We start from the raw sequence: 15,336 nt of genomic DNA, 5'->3' as shown, positions 1-15,336 counted from the left end.
GGAGTGATAGAGATGGTGCAAAGACAATGACCTTCAGGTCACAGCCTCCCCTTTTGTTATGGTGTTAATTAATGACCTGAAAAGTGTTTTTACCAAAAAACACTATGGCTCTGGCCATGGCTATCACTGACAGTTATAAAGTATGAAAAGGCAATTTTTTGGTTAAAGTTTTAATTTTTTTTTTAACTCTAAAGCTACACAGCTGAAGACACTGAGCAAACAAAACATCAGCCAAACTTATTTAATCTTCAGATCTTTTCATAAAAATAAAATACCTTCACCTCACCTTCACATCAAAAGAACACTTTATTAAAACTCATTTGCCCACACCTTGCTAAAAGAATTCTTCAGTAGTCCTCAAATTCTAATTCTAATAAATGGCATTACCATTATGCATGGTTCTTTATACCCAATCAGTCTGAGAGAGTCATTATGTAGACTGGTAACAGTTTTTAACTTCTAACTTCAATCTGCCAGTCTGGACAAATAAATAAATCAGTAAAATGGAATCCACTTAGTATCATCTCCACTCTTCTCATTTTTAATTGCTGATGAATCGGGTCTGCTGTTATGCAAATGCGACTGACAATGCGACTCTTCTCTTGATGAAAGGCCCAGAGTGGTTAAAGGTACACATAGTGAGTGGGGTCAAAGTAACAGGTGTTGGGACTAAAGAAGACTACATTTTCTTCCTGCTTTTCTGCTCTTTCAATTGTCATTGTATATACCTCAGATCTAGATGTGGAAACAAGGGCATTTGTATCGATCTATAAAAGTGAAAGTGGTGTGAAAAATGAGAAATAAAACATCAAACAGTGGTAGGAGTGGTACCATTTGATTTTTAACCTCTAAAGGCCTGTCTCAGCTCCCCTCGACCCCTTGACCCGACATATCCTCAGAGTCCCGGGTCCCTGTGCTCATGCCTTTCACAGCCTCGTATTTATGGACCGTGTCAGATCACCGTGTTCACCTGTTGTTTCACTTTTCTGCTGTTTCAATTCTTCTTTTAAATCACTGTGTACACATTTGTTTTCCTTTGTGCAAATACAGCATACATCCAAGGATCTGGCCCTTTAGTTCAATACCCATGACATTTTAATACAGTGACTTCATTGTGAAGTAGCAAAATGGGTTTAGATGATGCATTATTGACTTTCTGCCACAGTAAAATACAAATATGTCCAATTATTTGTTACTATTTTTCACCTATTCTGAGAGAGTCAGGCAAGTTAAACTTTATTCACATTGGTCGATGAATATGAGCCTTCCCTGATTACTTCTCAGCCTTCCCTGATTACGTCTCCACCATCTCACCTTTTCCCCAGCCCCACAACAACACAAACTAACCTCCCTCAGTCTTGCTCCTGACTTTGTGTGTGTCAACAGTAACAGAATCTCAGCTCATCTAATTAAAACATGTCTGAACCTCCTGGAGTCTTGGAGTCAGAGAGTGAGAAAGGAGGAGAAGTGGGGGAGGGAAAGAACAGAATTAAAAAAAAAAAATCTGGCAAAAAGAAAACATCTGGCCTCCATGATGCTTATTAACACCTCTAGTAGTTAATTAGAGAGTGAGTGTGAATATTATTTTTAATGAGTTTTTAAAATAAGATGTAAATCTGTCTGGGATCTGTCTGACCCGATGCTCATGAGATCCATTCATATCATACATTCCTTATATAAACCTGTGCCATTGTCTTACATGCAAATGACAGTTTACTGGTTTGGGCTACGTTTCTGATTACAGAGTGTCTGTGGTTACAAGTGTCTGGACCCCAGCTGGCCTCTGACCCAAAACCAAAGGATTCAGTCCACAGCCCATAAGCATTCATTCATTTCCTCCAACTCCACTCGGCTGTAAGTCACTGTTGCCATCTATTGGATACACGAGTTCATATCAATCCATATGCAACTCCCGCAGAAAATGAGGCAAGATACCGCAAAGAAGCAATATTTACAATGGCAGGGTTGGTACCGTTGCACACACAAAGTGCAAACTTGCACACAAGGAGGTCTCGTCAATTCAGGCAACTAATACCACAGGCTTATCCAGGCTGAAACCTACTGTATATAGTTAAAACTTACTTTGAGCCACACGTGGCTGCATAATTGTCACGTCACCCTTTCAGACTATTTCTGCCACACAAACCACAAATGTAATACAACACAGTCTGTCTACATCTTCATTTGTTTTTATTGCAACAAAAAGCAGTTAAGTTATTCAGCTTTTAAACTGTTTCTGTGAAAACGGTCTGGTATATATTAAAGAAATATAACGTCTTGTATAAATGTCTTGTACTCAGCCAGTCATATTCCTGTGGCTTCTATTAGCATCCAGAGCAGAGTAAATCAGCCGTAAATCCTATAATCTTCCTCATCCATCATAATGTTGAGGCTGTGTCAGTGAGGAGAAGCAAAACCTCAGCAAACAGCACTGGGCTGGTGGTCCGCTCTGTGGACTTACGAGTACAAGCTGGATCAAAGCCCATACTTATGCACGAATACCAAAAAAAAGTTCTGAATGAATTATAAATGATGATGTCATTTTGAAAGAGGGTCAGTCCGTCTACAGCAGCACACAAGCAACACTCTCCTGAGCAGTCTTTTAACTTGTCCAGCAAATTGTTGTGAGAACTCAGAGTGAGAAGATGTGAAAAGAAGAGAGTGAAGTTTCAGACGTTAAGGAAAAGCTTGCGCAGAGGGACATATCCAAGCTGTGTGGACTCGAGGAGACACCTTGTCGCTAAAAATAGAATAGATGTGATATTTTATTTATAACGTGTGCACACTCACACATGCACACACAGAAATGAGTGCACATGCATACACACACACACACTGAAATCCCGCTTCATGTATCAGTCGTGCTGTGGTTCATATACTGGTCGGTGTGAGATGTCAGAGCGATAGATTGTGTGCTTACATGGAATATAAAAGTGCAAAATCTTGGCCCGTCAGACAGAGGAGCTCTGCCTTCCACAGGCTTAGAACAGATTTAGTCCCAGGTAGCAAATAATAGCTGGTGACATTATCACTTATATCAGCAGGCTGCCCTCATGCATATCACTGTATTCTTTGTGGGCTGCCAAATGAAACTTTTGTGTGCAGACTGCAGCGTGCCACATTCGGTATCTAAGAGACAAGAGAGATAAACCCATGTACATTTTTATAGGTTGCACTTCACATTTTTGTGGTTACAGATAAAGCATTTTTTTTATATGCTGGATAAGGTGAAAAGATTAAAAAAACAGTAATATGACACTGTGACATGAGAACAAGGTTGTGGTGATTTTATCATAACATGGGAGGGGAATAATAAGACGACATTTTACTGATGTTAGATCACCTCTGATTTCATGTGGTGTTTTCCAAAACAGATATGTTCCTATTGAAAGGTATGCGTAGGTATGCAGAGGCTTTCCTCAAATCATATATTGTGGGAACATTTAATCCTGCATTAACTAGTTTGTTGGCCATTCCCACATAGTCATCCACAGTTTAAAATATTGAAAACAGCTTTAAATAAAATTGAAAACACCTATTAGCTAAAGGTATTTGAAATGTGTTCCTGGATTCTGAGCAGCACTGCACATCTGTGTGTCTCAAGAAGAGCAAGAAAGCAACGTCAGAATAGAGAATTCTGAAATACGCTACAAAGGTTAAGCTGTGAGTGTTAAATTTTGTGAAAAGTGTAAAGTCTCTTTATTTTATCATTTATTGTAAGTTTTACTTCGCATAGCATATTAAAGAGAGTGTACAAAAAGTTGTGTGAAGAAGTGCTGCATGTCTTTGTAAAAGCCCCCATATCATTTCCAAAATACTATAAAAAGATTTTAGTTTTTTTTAAATAAAAAACTTACTTGCAGGTGCTGCACAGTCGATGATTTTAGCAGCAAATAGCATTCCAAAATCCCTAAAAATCCTCCCAGCTCACTGTTCACTAAAACTCATCTTTGAGCTTTGTTGAGTTCAACAATATCAACAGCAAGCAGAGACGAAACCGTGGGATTTGGGACTACTATTGTCCTTTACAGAATTAGCAAGCGTATCTTCAAGCAGCTAAATATAACACCAAACTCAAGACTTCCAGTGTCACTGCCACCTAAACCTGTAAAAGATCAGTTTTCGTGCCACCCTGAGACTTGCTCATGTCTCCTTGGGAAGGCAAGTGATCTGTTTTATGTTGACTTAGTGCCTCTTCCATCCCATTCCAGTCATTTAATCTTGGAACGCTATCAAGATAGCGATCTCCCCTTAACCTCCACATAGGGGACGGACACAAAGGGACACACTCTCCACTTCATCACTCAGCGTCAGGCAGCAGTGACATGCCAAACAATCCCATTAGCCCAGAGCCCAAAAGCCTGGGGACAGCAGCTATGTCCTGAATCAACCACAGCTCTCTGCTTGTACTCATCCTCTCTGCTCCCAACATCCATGCACTCATGTGTCAGCATGCATAATGAACTCACTCAGAGCTACACCCAGCTTTGCTTTTACTCTGAGGAAATAGACTGCCCCATCACTCTGAGTAGCCTTTTACAACTCAACACTGATCAATTAATGACTACGAATGAGACCCTGAGAGATATTCATACAGGAATACTAGAGCGATGCTGAAAGAAAGAGGAGCGCAGGGAGATGGATAATAAACTATGAATTGCAACTCACAGCAAATCCAACAGCAGAGAGGCACTTTTGCAATCACGTTCATATTGATACCTCTTAAAGCTGGCAACACAGGCCAAGGTCGCTGGCCTCATATACAGGATTTATTTCACTCTCATATCCAGGTGCCACAGAGAAATAAACTAAGAGTCAAACAGAAACCAGAGTAATCAAAGTGGCACACAATGTTTAGTGCTTCCTGGATTTTACTTCAGGGCTCCAGAAAAGAAAAAAGAACAGTAAAACAAAGCACAAGGAGAGAAAGATGTTTGTCCATGTTTGTCATGTCATAAGCTGAAAAAGTGCAAGAGCAAAAAAGTAGGAAAGAAAGTGAATCAAGTGTAGCAGAGGGAGGAGGAGTTACTCACTGCTCCTGTCACCTTTCCACCTCCAGCTTCCCTTGTACTTTCCAGAGCCATCCCCTGGTACACAGACTCCACTCAGCACCTCCGCCAACACCATCAGCAGCAGCAGGGGCATCCGCCTGCCAGACATGACTGCCTCTGAAGCTTGAATCAAGGCTACAGCAGAGAGTCAAGGGCCATGGGGAGTGCTGTCCCACGCTCTGTCATATCTCACACAGCTGTACAGAGAGGTCCAAAACAATAACAGCACGTCCTCCTCCTCCTCCTCGGCTTCCCTTGGAGCGTTAGCCCTGGGCCACGACACCAAAGCCCCAAAGGGGTCACACACTCACCAACACTCCTCCTCCTCTTGTGGGACTGGATTTATCCCTCTTGGGGCAATAGCTTCACAGACCGGCTGTAATTCCAGCATTGGTAGATAGGAAAAGTAAGCCTGGATTTCTGGAGCTTCGCTCTGAAATATTTATCTGGTCTTTTTTCTCTCTGCACTCTTCGTCTTCCTCTTTTTCAGTGCCTCTTGAAGTTAGAAAAGTCTTTATTGCAGTCCTGGTCAAACTCTCAAAATGAGTTCAGCGGTAACAGCTCCCATGAGAAGAGACAGCAAAGGAAGAAGCAAATTTCCCTCCCTTGCAGAGCAGAAGTTGAAACGTTGACCAGGGATACTGATGGTGACAAATCACTGATCCAGCAGCAGCCAACTCGTGTCGTGCGCACCAGGCAGTGACTGACTGAATGAATGAATGTGTCCAGGAGTGTGAATGTGTGTGTGTGTGTGTGTATGCATGTGCGTCCTCCGCCTCTCTCTTCGTCCACCTACCACTTGTCTCAGATCACATGAGGCAGTGTTGATATGAAAATAAGGAATAAATCACAGAGATCAGTTCACTCCAGAGCAGCCTTGACTTTGTCAACAGAGCATCTGAGAGAGAGGGAGGCAGAGAGAATGAAAACGAGAGAGGGAGAGAGAGAGAGAGAGAGAGAGAGTACATCTTGCAAAGGAGTGAGGTAGGGAGGGAGGGAGCTAGAGAGGAGAGAGACTGAGTGAGACAAGTGTGGGGGGTGTGAATAGCAATTTCTCAAGTGCAATTGCTCTTGTGTTTTTGCAACATGTGCATGAATGTATGTATGTGTGTGTGTGTTTGTGTGTGTCTGTGCGTGTATTAAGCAGGACTGCTTTAATCTAATGCTTTCCCAGACTTAAAATAAACACACACACACACACACACACATAAAAGTCGTTGTACCTGCACTTGCCCAACCAACCGCCCTGCGGCACACCTGTACACACAAGTAGGCAAACCGGTTTGACTGGGTGTTAATGAGTGTGTGACAGTAAATCTGTACTCACTGCAAATTGATACCTGCATCACAGTTTAGAAAAGATTTTCAGCTGACTAAACAGCTGAACAGTTACACTGCGATGCAATATGCTCATGCTTTGGTAGTGTCTTTAAGATTTAGAGCTGGAAAAGGCATCTCTTGATCATCAATATGAATAATGTCCACTCATGAAATCAAAATCTGAAGAAGACTTAAACCTAATGCATCCCCCCACTTTTCATCGTTCATAGTGTTTTCTTTAAATAATAATTAAGTGTCAGCACACGCAGATAAGCATGTAACACGTTTAATAATGCACAACTGCAGAAGGAAACGGATGTGTTTTAGCCTTGGGCTTTTCTCAGCGTTACTTAACTTGTGGGTGTGACTCCTGTCAAACAGGAGCCAGGAACATGTCAGTGATTAACCTCAAGCTGATACAAATCATCAAAACAACGTCAACAAAAACCAAATACAAGCAAAAAATTGAGGTCATAAGAAGAAATGTATATTTCTTTCTTTCTTTCTTTCTTGCAACAATGGAGACGAGCAGCCAGCTGATACAAGCACAAAAAAAGGTCATATGAAATATACGGCAATATGTTATTGTAATACCCACATAAGTGACCAAATGACACTTTTGTGCTTTTGTGTTTTCTTTGCACGCACTGTAGATGTGGATTTCCTGTAAATGACAGCACGCCAGTGAGTTGGACTTTAGCCCAAATTAGGTACACTTTAAGTGGTGGGAATGTTAATCACTAACAACCCAAAAATGAATCACACTGTATGTTATTCTATATGAAATAAATTAATTATATATTAGATGCTTAGTCTGTTAAACAAGACAAGTGTCCTCTCACAGCACCTCACAGCACCTTTTTCAAGAAAAAAAAGGCATAAATTGAATGATGAAAGATGAACTGTGGTAATTTTGTGGGAGAATTTAAAGAGTTTTATGATTGAATAATTTGCATTGTGTTTATACGTATACAGTACACACTTTGCATGCAAGCACACGCGCGCACATACACACACACAGACACACACACACACACCATGAAACCTATTTTTGTAAAAACCAAACTCAGCAAGTCTGGGTTTAGAGTTACAATGCTTGTTTCCTCTGCCTGCCCGGCTGTCGGGAGGCAGGTGAGTGCAGGTTAATGTGGGAAACTGAAGGTGTCAGCAGCACCTCCCCCCCTCTGCCCTCACCCATGTCTCCCTCATATGCCCTTCATTACTGTGGTGTAAAATGCCATTAGCGAGAGTAAACTGCTCCCAAGCAAACACGCTGTTGTCCAAATAAATGGGAATTTACAGTACGTGAGGTCAGTTTGATGAAGAAGAAAACACAAATCTGTAGACTGACTTGTTTGCTAAATAATTTGCTATAAAATATAGTATATGAGTCTCTGTCTACAGAATACAGCTCTTAAATTAAGTCTGATCACCTGATGTTCTTATTTTGTTGAATAATGTGGACAGTGCCCTACAAAAGTGTTTCTATTTGTCAGTCATGTAATCCTGATGTACTGGCCCTTAAGGACCATGCTCCTGCAGATGTAATTAATTGAGTTACATTAGCCACTGATGGAAGTCTGATTAAAACAGCTCTCTAATGATTAGGCCTCTGGAATAATTACCACTGCAGTGAGGACAGACGCACTTCAACCCCTCAGGACGCCAATCTAACTGTCCTACTACCTGCTAAATGTCACAGCTAATGCCAGCTGCTTAGAGACTTGGACAATGCAATGCATATTCTATGTGAGAAGATTAAATTGTGTCGCAAGTTACAACAGAGGCAGCATTTGTAAAACTGTCCCCACATAGCCTAATGTGTGTGTTTTAAAGGTTTAGCGTACTCTTTGTTAATACTCAGAGCCAAAGGGTGGATAACATGCTCAGCAAAAACACACTAATAACTTTATTTGTCAGGTTACAGGGAATAGACACACTGAAAAAGATGGTGACGTCAGCTCTCAGCACAGTTATTATAGACTTAAGTCAAGTTCTTTTGTCTTGTGCATGGAAGAAGGACAAGCATCAGCAAGTGAAACCCATATTTTATCGGATCCCAGCTGAAGTGTGCACATGAAATGCTTGTGGTTGTGCATTTTCCATTTCTCGCTGCTTTACAATTCAAATCGCCCTCATTTAGTCATTTCTCTGCAAATGCTGCTGCTAACACGCTCTGTATCTACTGTATTATTTATCTATTCAGATGGGTTGTTGTATATTAATCATTATGTCATATGTAATTCTAATGCATACAAAAATGACTATATTCCAAATTTAATTTATTGGCCTGACATGCCTGCTGTATTGTGTATGTATCAAATCTACAACATGATGGAACTTCAGCCAGAAAAGCTGCACAGCTGTCTGGGTACTTCACTAAAAAATTAAAACAGCACACAAATAAATTACATACATAGCGCATAACAAATGACTTAAATTCAGTCATGTAATCACACAGGGTGACTGGCTCTGGCAGTTTTTCTAATTAACATTAAATCTTGGTGCAGTCTCACAGCTGGTTACTGCAAAAGTACTGCCAGTTTGCATGTAGTTTTCACTTGAGTCTGCTAAAATCACCTGAAGGCCATTTTAATCACACATCTAACAGGCTAACAGGATTCGTTGTATGGTGTTGCCTTCTCTAGAGCAGGGTCAAATCTCTGCCTTATCTTGTCATCCTCTACATGCTCCCAGTTGTTTGTGTCAACAATAAATTGTCTTTCAATTCCTGCTGCCAGCAAAAATGAATACATACTAAATATCCCACACTGAGCCTCAACCATATTGTGCCTCAGCTGCCTTGGGCAGCATGCTTTTCCACTTCTGTCACGAGTCTTTGTTAGGTTTGATGCATCTCATAGGGACCTCAGCATTAAAAGGCTCCGTCAAAGCTTTGCCTCAAATGCATGGGTTGAGTCCTCAAGGATAAAATACTGTAGCATGCTCTTCATTTGGGCTCCCTGGCAAGAGCCCGCATAGACTCCAGTATATTCAGTGCAATGCTGCTAAACAGAGAATGAAAAAACTTTCAAATCGTGACCAGTGCGCACCAGCTGGCTCCGTGTCGCTTTTCCCTGACTGTTCAGTGCAGCTACAGACTTGCAGCCTCCTGCCTGAAACAACTGCTCACTCATGCAGTCCTCCAAACCTCCTATCGAATGACTACCTTCAGGACTGAGCAAAAACGCTTATGCCTAGGAAAGTATTTAAACGCTTAGTATTACTATTATATCCCTGCACTTATATTTAAGTGAAGCAGCGGTAATCTATGTGTGCTGGCTGGAAATTGCTGTGTAATGGTGTTAAAAGGCGTGTGCATGTGCGCGCACACACACACACACTTTACTTCGACAAGCCACAAAGACCAAAGAGACATTCTCTGTATGACCTTGTGGATGACAATGATTGATGATGAACTCATGCCCAGTTTTATGTAATAAAATCTTGGTGGTCTGTTTTTCTTTCCGGTCTTAGTCACTTTCTTTGCAAACATCATATTTAACACTATCACTCTCTTGATTTATTTCCTGACACTGACTGAAGATGTAATTGAGGCTTATTGCAAGACCGTATAGCCTTGAAAATAAGACCCACTTTGTGTTTTGCTCCTCTCTCTCCCCCATATCAGTATGGTGTTTATGAAGCTCGCATTCTGGCCCCTCTTACTTCTGCCAACGTGATGTGACAGCAGGGTTGATGGGTGGCACAAAGACACCCAGCAGGGATGAACAGGCGTAGGACTGGCCATTAGTACACAGCTTGGAGCACAGCAAGAGATTCGGGTGGGACTGGCACCCACTTTCTGACACTCACACATGCAGCAAAAAAAAAAAAAAGGAGAAAATAATGGGCCCATGGGAAGAGGAACTACAAAATAGTCAGGAGTTTCAATTAAAAAAAAAACAAAGAAACTTTTGATTTGACTTTCTGTAGCTGGATCTGACACACAGAACACACAGACAGACACAAATTCCAGCACATCTTCTCAATATTTTGTTGAAAATATTAACATAATAGCATTATTACATCACCAAGAGGGCGAGGTCTACTGGTGTATTTACAAGAACCATCAGACATTCTGGAAAATATGCTTACCTGTTTTTTCACTACATGAGAAGACTCATACCACCTCATATCTACACGAAAGTATGCAGCCAAAGCCAGCAGACGGTTATCTTTACTTAGCACGAAGAAAGTCACTTCCTTCTTCCTTCCTTCTACAGTCTTGTTAACTAGTGAGAGGTGCTGTTAGGAGCATTTTGGTATAATTAAACAGAGCCAGGAAGTCACTAAGCTAAACTAACCGGCTGATGCTTCATATTTAACAGACAAACATGAGTTATATCAATATTCTCATCTAACTCTCTGCAAGAAAGGGAATAAAAGCATTTCTGAAAATATCCAACTATTTCTTTAACTCAGTAGTGCCCTCAGCGGTCCACATTTTCCTCGTCTATCACACACTCCATCATATCTTCTTAGATTTCTTTGATTGGGAGTGGTATTAAGTTCATAGGAACTGCTAATCTGTAACAGTAATTTAACATTTAACTTGGCACATTTGTCAAGTGGGACTAACCTGATTATGTGCTCTTGTAATTTTATAAGACAGTAACTTACAGTATGTCTTTTTCAGTGCATTTGATTAGAATTTTAATTACAGTGCTTTGGAGGAAGGCAGATGGAGCATAAATTAGCCATCAGGACTCTGGTTGAACAGTGACACTGTGTGATGACAGATTTTTTTTTTTTTTTTTTTAACCTACATACCAGAGTTTCAAGCGATTCATATTTCATTACTGTCTCGACTTCAAGAATGCAGAGAGAAGTCAGGAGATGGGGCGTTGACCTGAGCTAAGAATTACTGCATGACACGCAGCTCAGTGACATCTAATCTACAGGTTGTAAATACACTTCAGTACAGGATATGTGCTGGTACCCCAGTGTGTGCATGCTCTTTTGGGGAGTGCAGTAACACTGAACAGTACTTGGAAACACGTATTAATGCATCTGCTCCAGAGCTGCTGCTCTTTCTGAGTGAGTTACATTCAACATGTATGGAGGGTGATAAACAAGGCCACACCCAGCAATCGTTGCAATGCCAGGTTACAATGGCCCACTCAATCAAAACCACTGTCCAATCCACGTCTCAAGCCTCCTATCGGTCTTCTTCAACACACACACACTCACACACACACACACACACACACAACACCACTTTCAAATCAATGGGAAGTCCTGGGAGGAACCTTGCTGAAGGTTAATGTGTGGAGGGTAAAACACATGTGATCACTTGCAAAGACATGGAGGGAAAAAACTGGTATGCTTTTACTGTCGCTACACTTTTTCAGTCTAAATAAGAAGATGGTTTTAACCTTAAGTGTGCTTATGTTCGCAGTAAGTAATGTACTAAATGTGCATTGGAAGGGATTTGTGTACATATAATTTTCTCTTGATAAAGTTTTATGGAGTTTGCATATGATTGCATCAGTTTCGGAAAGTCAAAGAACAAACTGAGGCTTGCTGACAGGCACAAGTACTAATTACTACTACTCTGATCAAATACTGATCTTTAATGAAATATGAAGGCTGCTGTTTTTGAAGCATTATGATTTATCCTAACACTGACATTGAGCAGAATGGCTGAATAGAGCAGACTGTTGTTTATATCACATAAGATTTTATGATGCAAACATCTGTACTCATTCTAGCATCTGCTCTTTTATAGAGACAAACAGGGCTAAAGTCATTTGCCTCCACACCTCCCACCCCAAAATCCTGGTTTCATTCCCTGTAATGGCTGTCGTCAGCGGTCTCACCTTGCAGTGAGATTCATCAAGCACCATCGTCCAGATCGCACAACACACTGTGATTTACAGCTGCTGTTGCTGCAGGGCCATCTGGACCATAACCACTCCTGAGCACTCGGCATAAGATTCTCATTCTTTCGCTCTCTTACCCTCCTCTCACTGCATGCTTCACATTTGCTGTGCGTCTCTTTTTCTTTTGCATAAATACACATTGCTCATTTCTCCCACATGCAAACTCTCCTTTTGGATCTTCTCTTCACGTACTTACATACATGTGCACTCTAATGCGCACTTTCTGTATGTTATCAACATGTTACCAGATTTGGACGCATAATAAACAAGTTATATTGAAGAATTTCAAGTACAAACATAAGATAAATACACAGAAGAACATTTAAACAGTTCCAAAAAAAGTGGCACGAATGAAGACTTGAAAACCTAAAATTAATTTTCTTTTACTACATTTTCCACTTATTCCCATTTCTGCTATAATTACTATAATGTGTTTCAATTACGGAATAGAAAGTAATTCAGTTCAGTTCAGAACAGATGACTGAGTTTGCATAATGCCTTAATTTAATCTCTCCTTTTCTGCCTGTCTCCAGTAAAAACACTCACCGCAAGGGTAAATCTCCTTTCAAAATATCATATAAAAGAGCTTAAAAGAGTACTTAGGTTATAAATTACATTTATCATTGTCCTAAAAAAGTCTGCTTTCCCTTGAGTCGCACTAAAGACACCTGCACCTTCCATTGTGTGGAGTCCATGTAGAATCATGGGGACACACCACCCGAACACACACACTGGTGCTGGCTTTCTACCAAGTACGCAGGTGATAATCGCAAAACCCTCAGTGTAAATGTGCCTCATTCACAATTATGGGAGTGTCATAAGTGCGGATCTGCATCTTTTAATGCTCTGTACCTCTGATTCAGTGAGTCTCTAAAGAGCCTCCTGCTGCAGTTTGTGTTCAGCAGAGTGTGTGATGAGAACCAGGTGAAACATCTGGTGTCATATAAAAGGTGTTAGAGCATTAAAAGCAGAGCCATACAAGCTTCAAAAGAGCTGCCAAATATATCGCAGATGTGAGGAGAGCACTTGCTGAGGTCGACTTGTGTAATATGACTATCACCCAGCAGGAGGCAGTGTTGAATTCAGTCAATATTAAGGGGAACCATCCCAGCCACTGATTCCACCCGAGGGAGGTCAGAGCCACTTGAGGCAGGTCAGGGTTTAGGTGTTGAAGTGACACCTGACAGCCGGGTCCTGAATTCGACCCTTTTAGATTAGATCTGTAAATCTGCTGCTCTCTATCTACAAGATCACTTACACCACAGATTGATTGGAATAAATTATTTAGAGATCACATCACATGTGTACACAACCCTCTAAAAGCTTCAAGGACGAGCACTTTCTCGAGTCGATCAGGTAGAGGAGAGAAGCATGTGAGACACACAGTCATAATGAATAGCAGTGCCAGTGCAAGGACAGTGATGTGATCTCTCAGCCAAGGACGATCACGATGAGGAGGCAATGCAGAGTACAGAAGTGTTCAGCACAATATTAACTGCTTTACTCCTCTGATTAATTTTCATTTGCATTATGATGCATTATGTAACTGAAAAATGTTTGGTACGAGACATAAGTCAGCACAAGAAGTCAAATAAAAGTTTGTTTATCATATAAGGTGAGGATTATTCTATTGCTTTCAGACAGCTATGAAGGTGAACAAAGTGTAGATTTGTGTAGGCTTTAAACTTCAGTCTGAAAACCTCAGCAAAATATGTCCTAATGCAAGTGTATGTATTTCTCGTGTGTGCGGGTGTGAGTCTTTCCCATTAAATTTTGAATTGCACAGAGGGACACTTCAAGCAAAACTGCATCTCGCTATCTTTGGTACCGCAACTACAATACTGCATACGCTAGACAAAAATCTCTTAAGGGTTGCAAAAGGTGTCCACATGAAACATTTACATCATAAAACTGTATGGGAATCTACTCCTGCATAAAATAAAAAATAATACTGAAGCTATATTTATTACTAAATCAAACTTTAGCACCAACTGCTGTGTGAGGAAGATAAAAAATGAAGTACACCCTTTGGCCAGGAGGTGGCACTCTCTGACCACAAACTAACCTGGGATGTGAGACTCCATTCATCTTTGCCCATTTCAAGATCTTTAATCAAGATTAAAATTAAAATTAAAAAATTGGACAGAATTAAATTTCAAAATTGGGTGTTTCAAAAGCTAGAGATGATATCCTTAGTCTACAAAACTGGAATACCCATTAACTGCCCTACCCCCAAAAAAGAAGTATGTTTATGGGTAGGAAAATTAGATAAGGTGGGGGTTAGGATGGTTTTGAGGCTTTAAAAAAAAAAAAAAAATCAATCAGGATTATCCTGATTTCAGTTTCCAGGATGGATGCAACATGGATTCAAGGTGGATTTAGAGACATGTATAACAAATGGCATTTAATCACTCTTTTATTCAATTCTTGCACATTAAAGAACCCAAACAATATCCATTCAAAATAAACAACCAACTAATTTAGTCAGCAGCGCAAAAATCCATCCTCAGTCATTGTCACAGTTTAAAGTTGTAGGACGTCCCACTTCAGTACTTTCAGTGTGTTTGATACAAAATATAAAAAACACTGTGCTGTCTTTCATTCCCCAGATAAGTGAATATGAATAATATGCAAACTGATTTAAACTTCCCAACAATTTTATGCCTTTGACCAATGCATGAAAACCTGTCCGAAGACTGCAAATCTAGGTTCTGCAATCCATCTTAATGTTGTAGTATCTGGATCAGAATGATTCTCCTGAAAAACAAGAAGATCTATTTTATGGCAAAAAGAATCAATACCGGGCATACTGGGCACTGATGTGTATATTCTACACCAATCTACACCTGGCCAAAGTTCAAACTTCTTTAGACCTTTTAGTTTATCCATAAAAAAACAGTTGGTCTGCAGATTTTTAAATGGGCAGCAATGATGTCTTTAAGCCTGTATTTGCTCTCATTTTTCATTTTTCTATCAAAAATCTGAAGCACTTCAGCTCCAATTGTTAAGTGAAGTGAAGTGAAGTTCCTTCCACTTCCAAAAGAGGGCAGTAGAGTCTCATATTGTGAGGCTGTCAGGGC

At 40.5% G+C, this 15,336-nt stretch overlaps 1 protein-coding gene across 5 annotated transcripts in view; it reads right to left on the bottom strand.

The window, feature by feature from the left end:
- robo1 (roundabout, axon guidance receptor, homolog 1 (Drosophila)) overlaps nucleotides 1-15,336 on the bottom strand; it is a 290,091-nt gene that overhangs the window by 149,243 nt on the left and 125,512 nt on the right. Inside the window, exon 1 of one of the 5 annotated variants that reach the window (XM_046389559.1) lies at nucleotides 5,034-5,885. The exons of the other annotated variants lie outside the window; for them this stretch is intronic. Within the exon in view, the coding sequence (XP_046245515.1) occupies nucleotides 5,034-5,160 (127 nt within the window). The 5' untranslated portion in view covers nucleotides 5,161-5,885. Of the gene's footprint in view, nucleotides 1-5,033; nucleotides 5,886-15,336 lie in introns of those variants that run through there. 5 annotated transcript variants of the gene reach the window in all.

Source organism: Scatophagus argus, chromosome 5 (genome assembly GCF_020382885.2).
Source record: "Scatophagus argus isolate fScaArg1 chromosome 5, fScaArg1.pri, whole genome shotgun sequence".
Taxonomy (NCBI): Eukaryota; Metazoa; Chordata; class Actinopteri; family Scatophagidae; genus Scatophagus; species Scatophagus argus.
The sequence above is the reverse complement of the archived record's forward strand: the minus strand, read 5'-3'. Positions and strand labels throughout refer to the sequence as shown.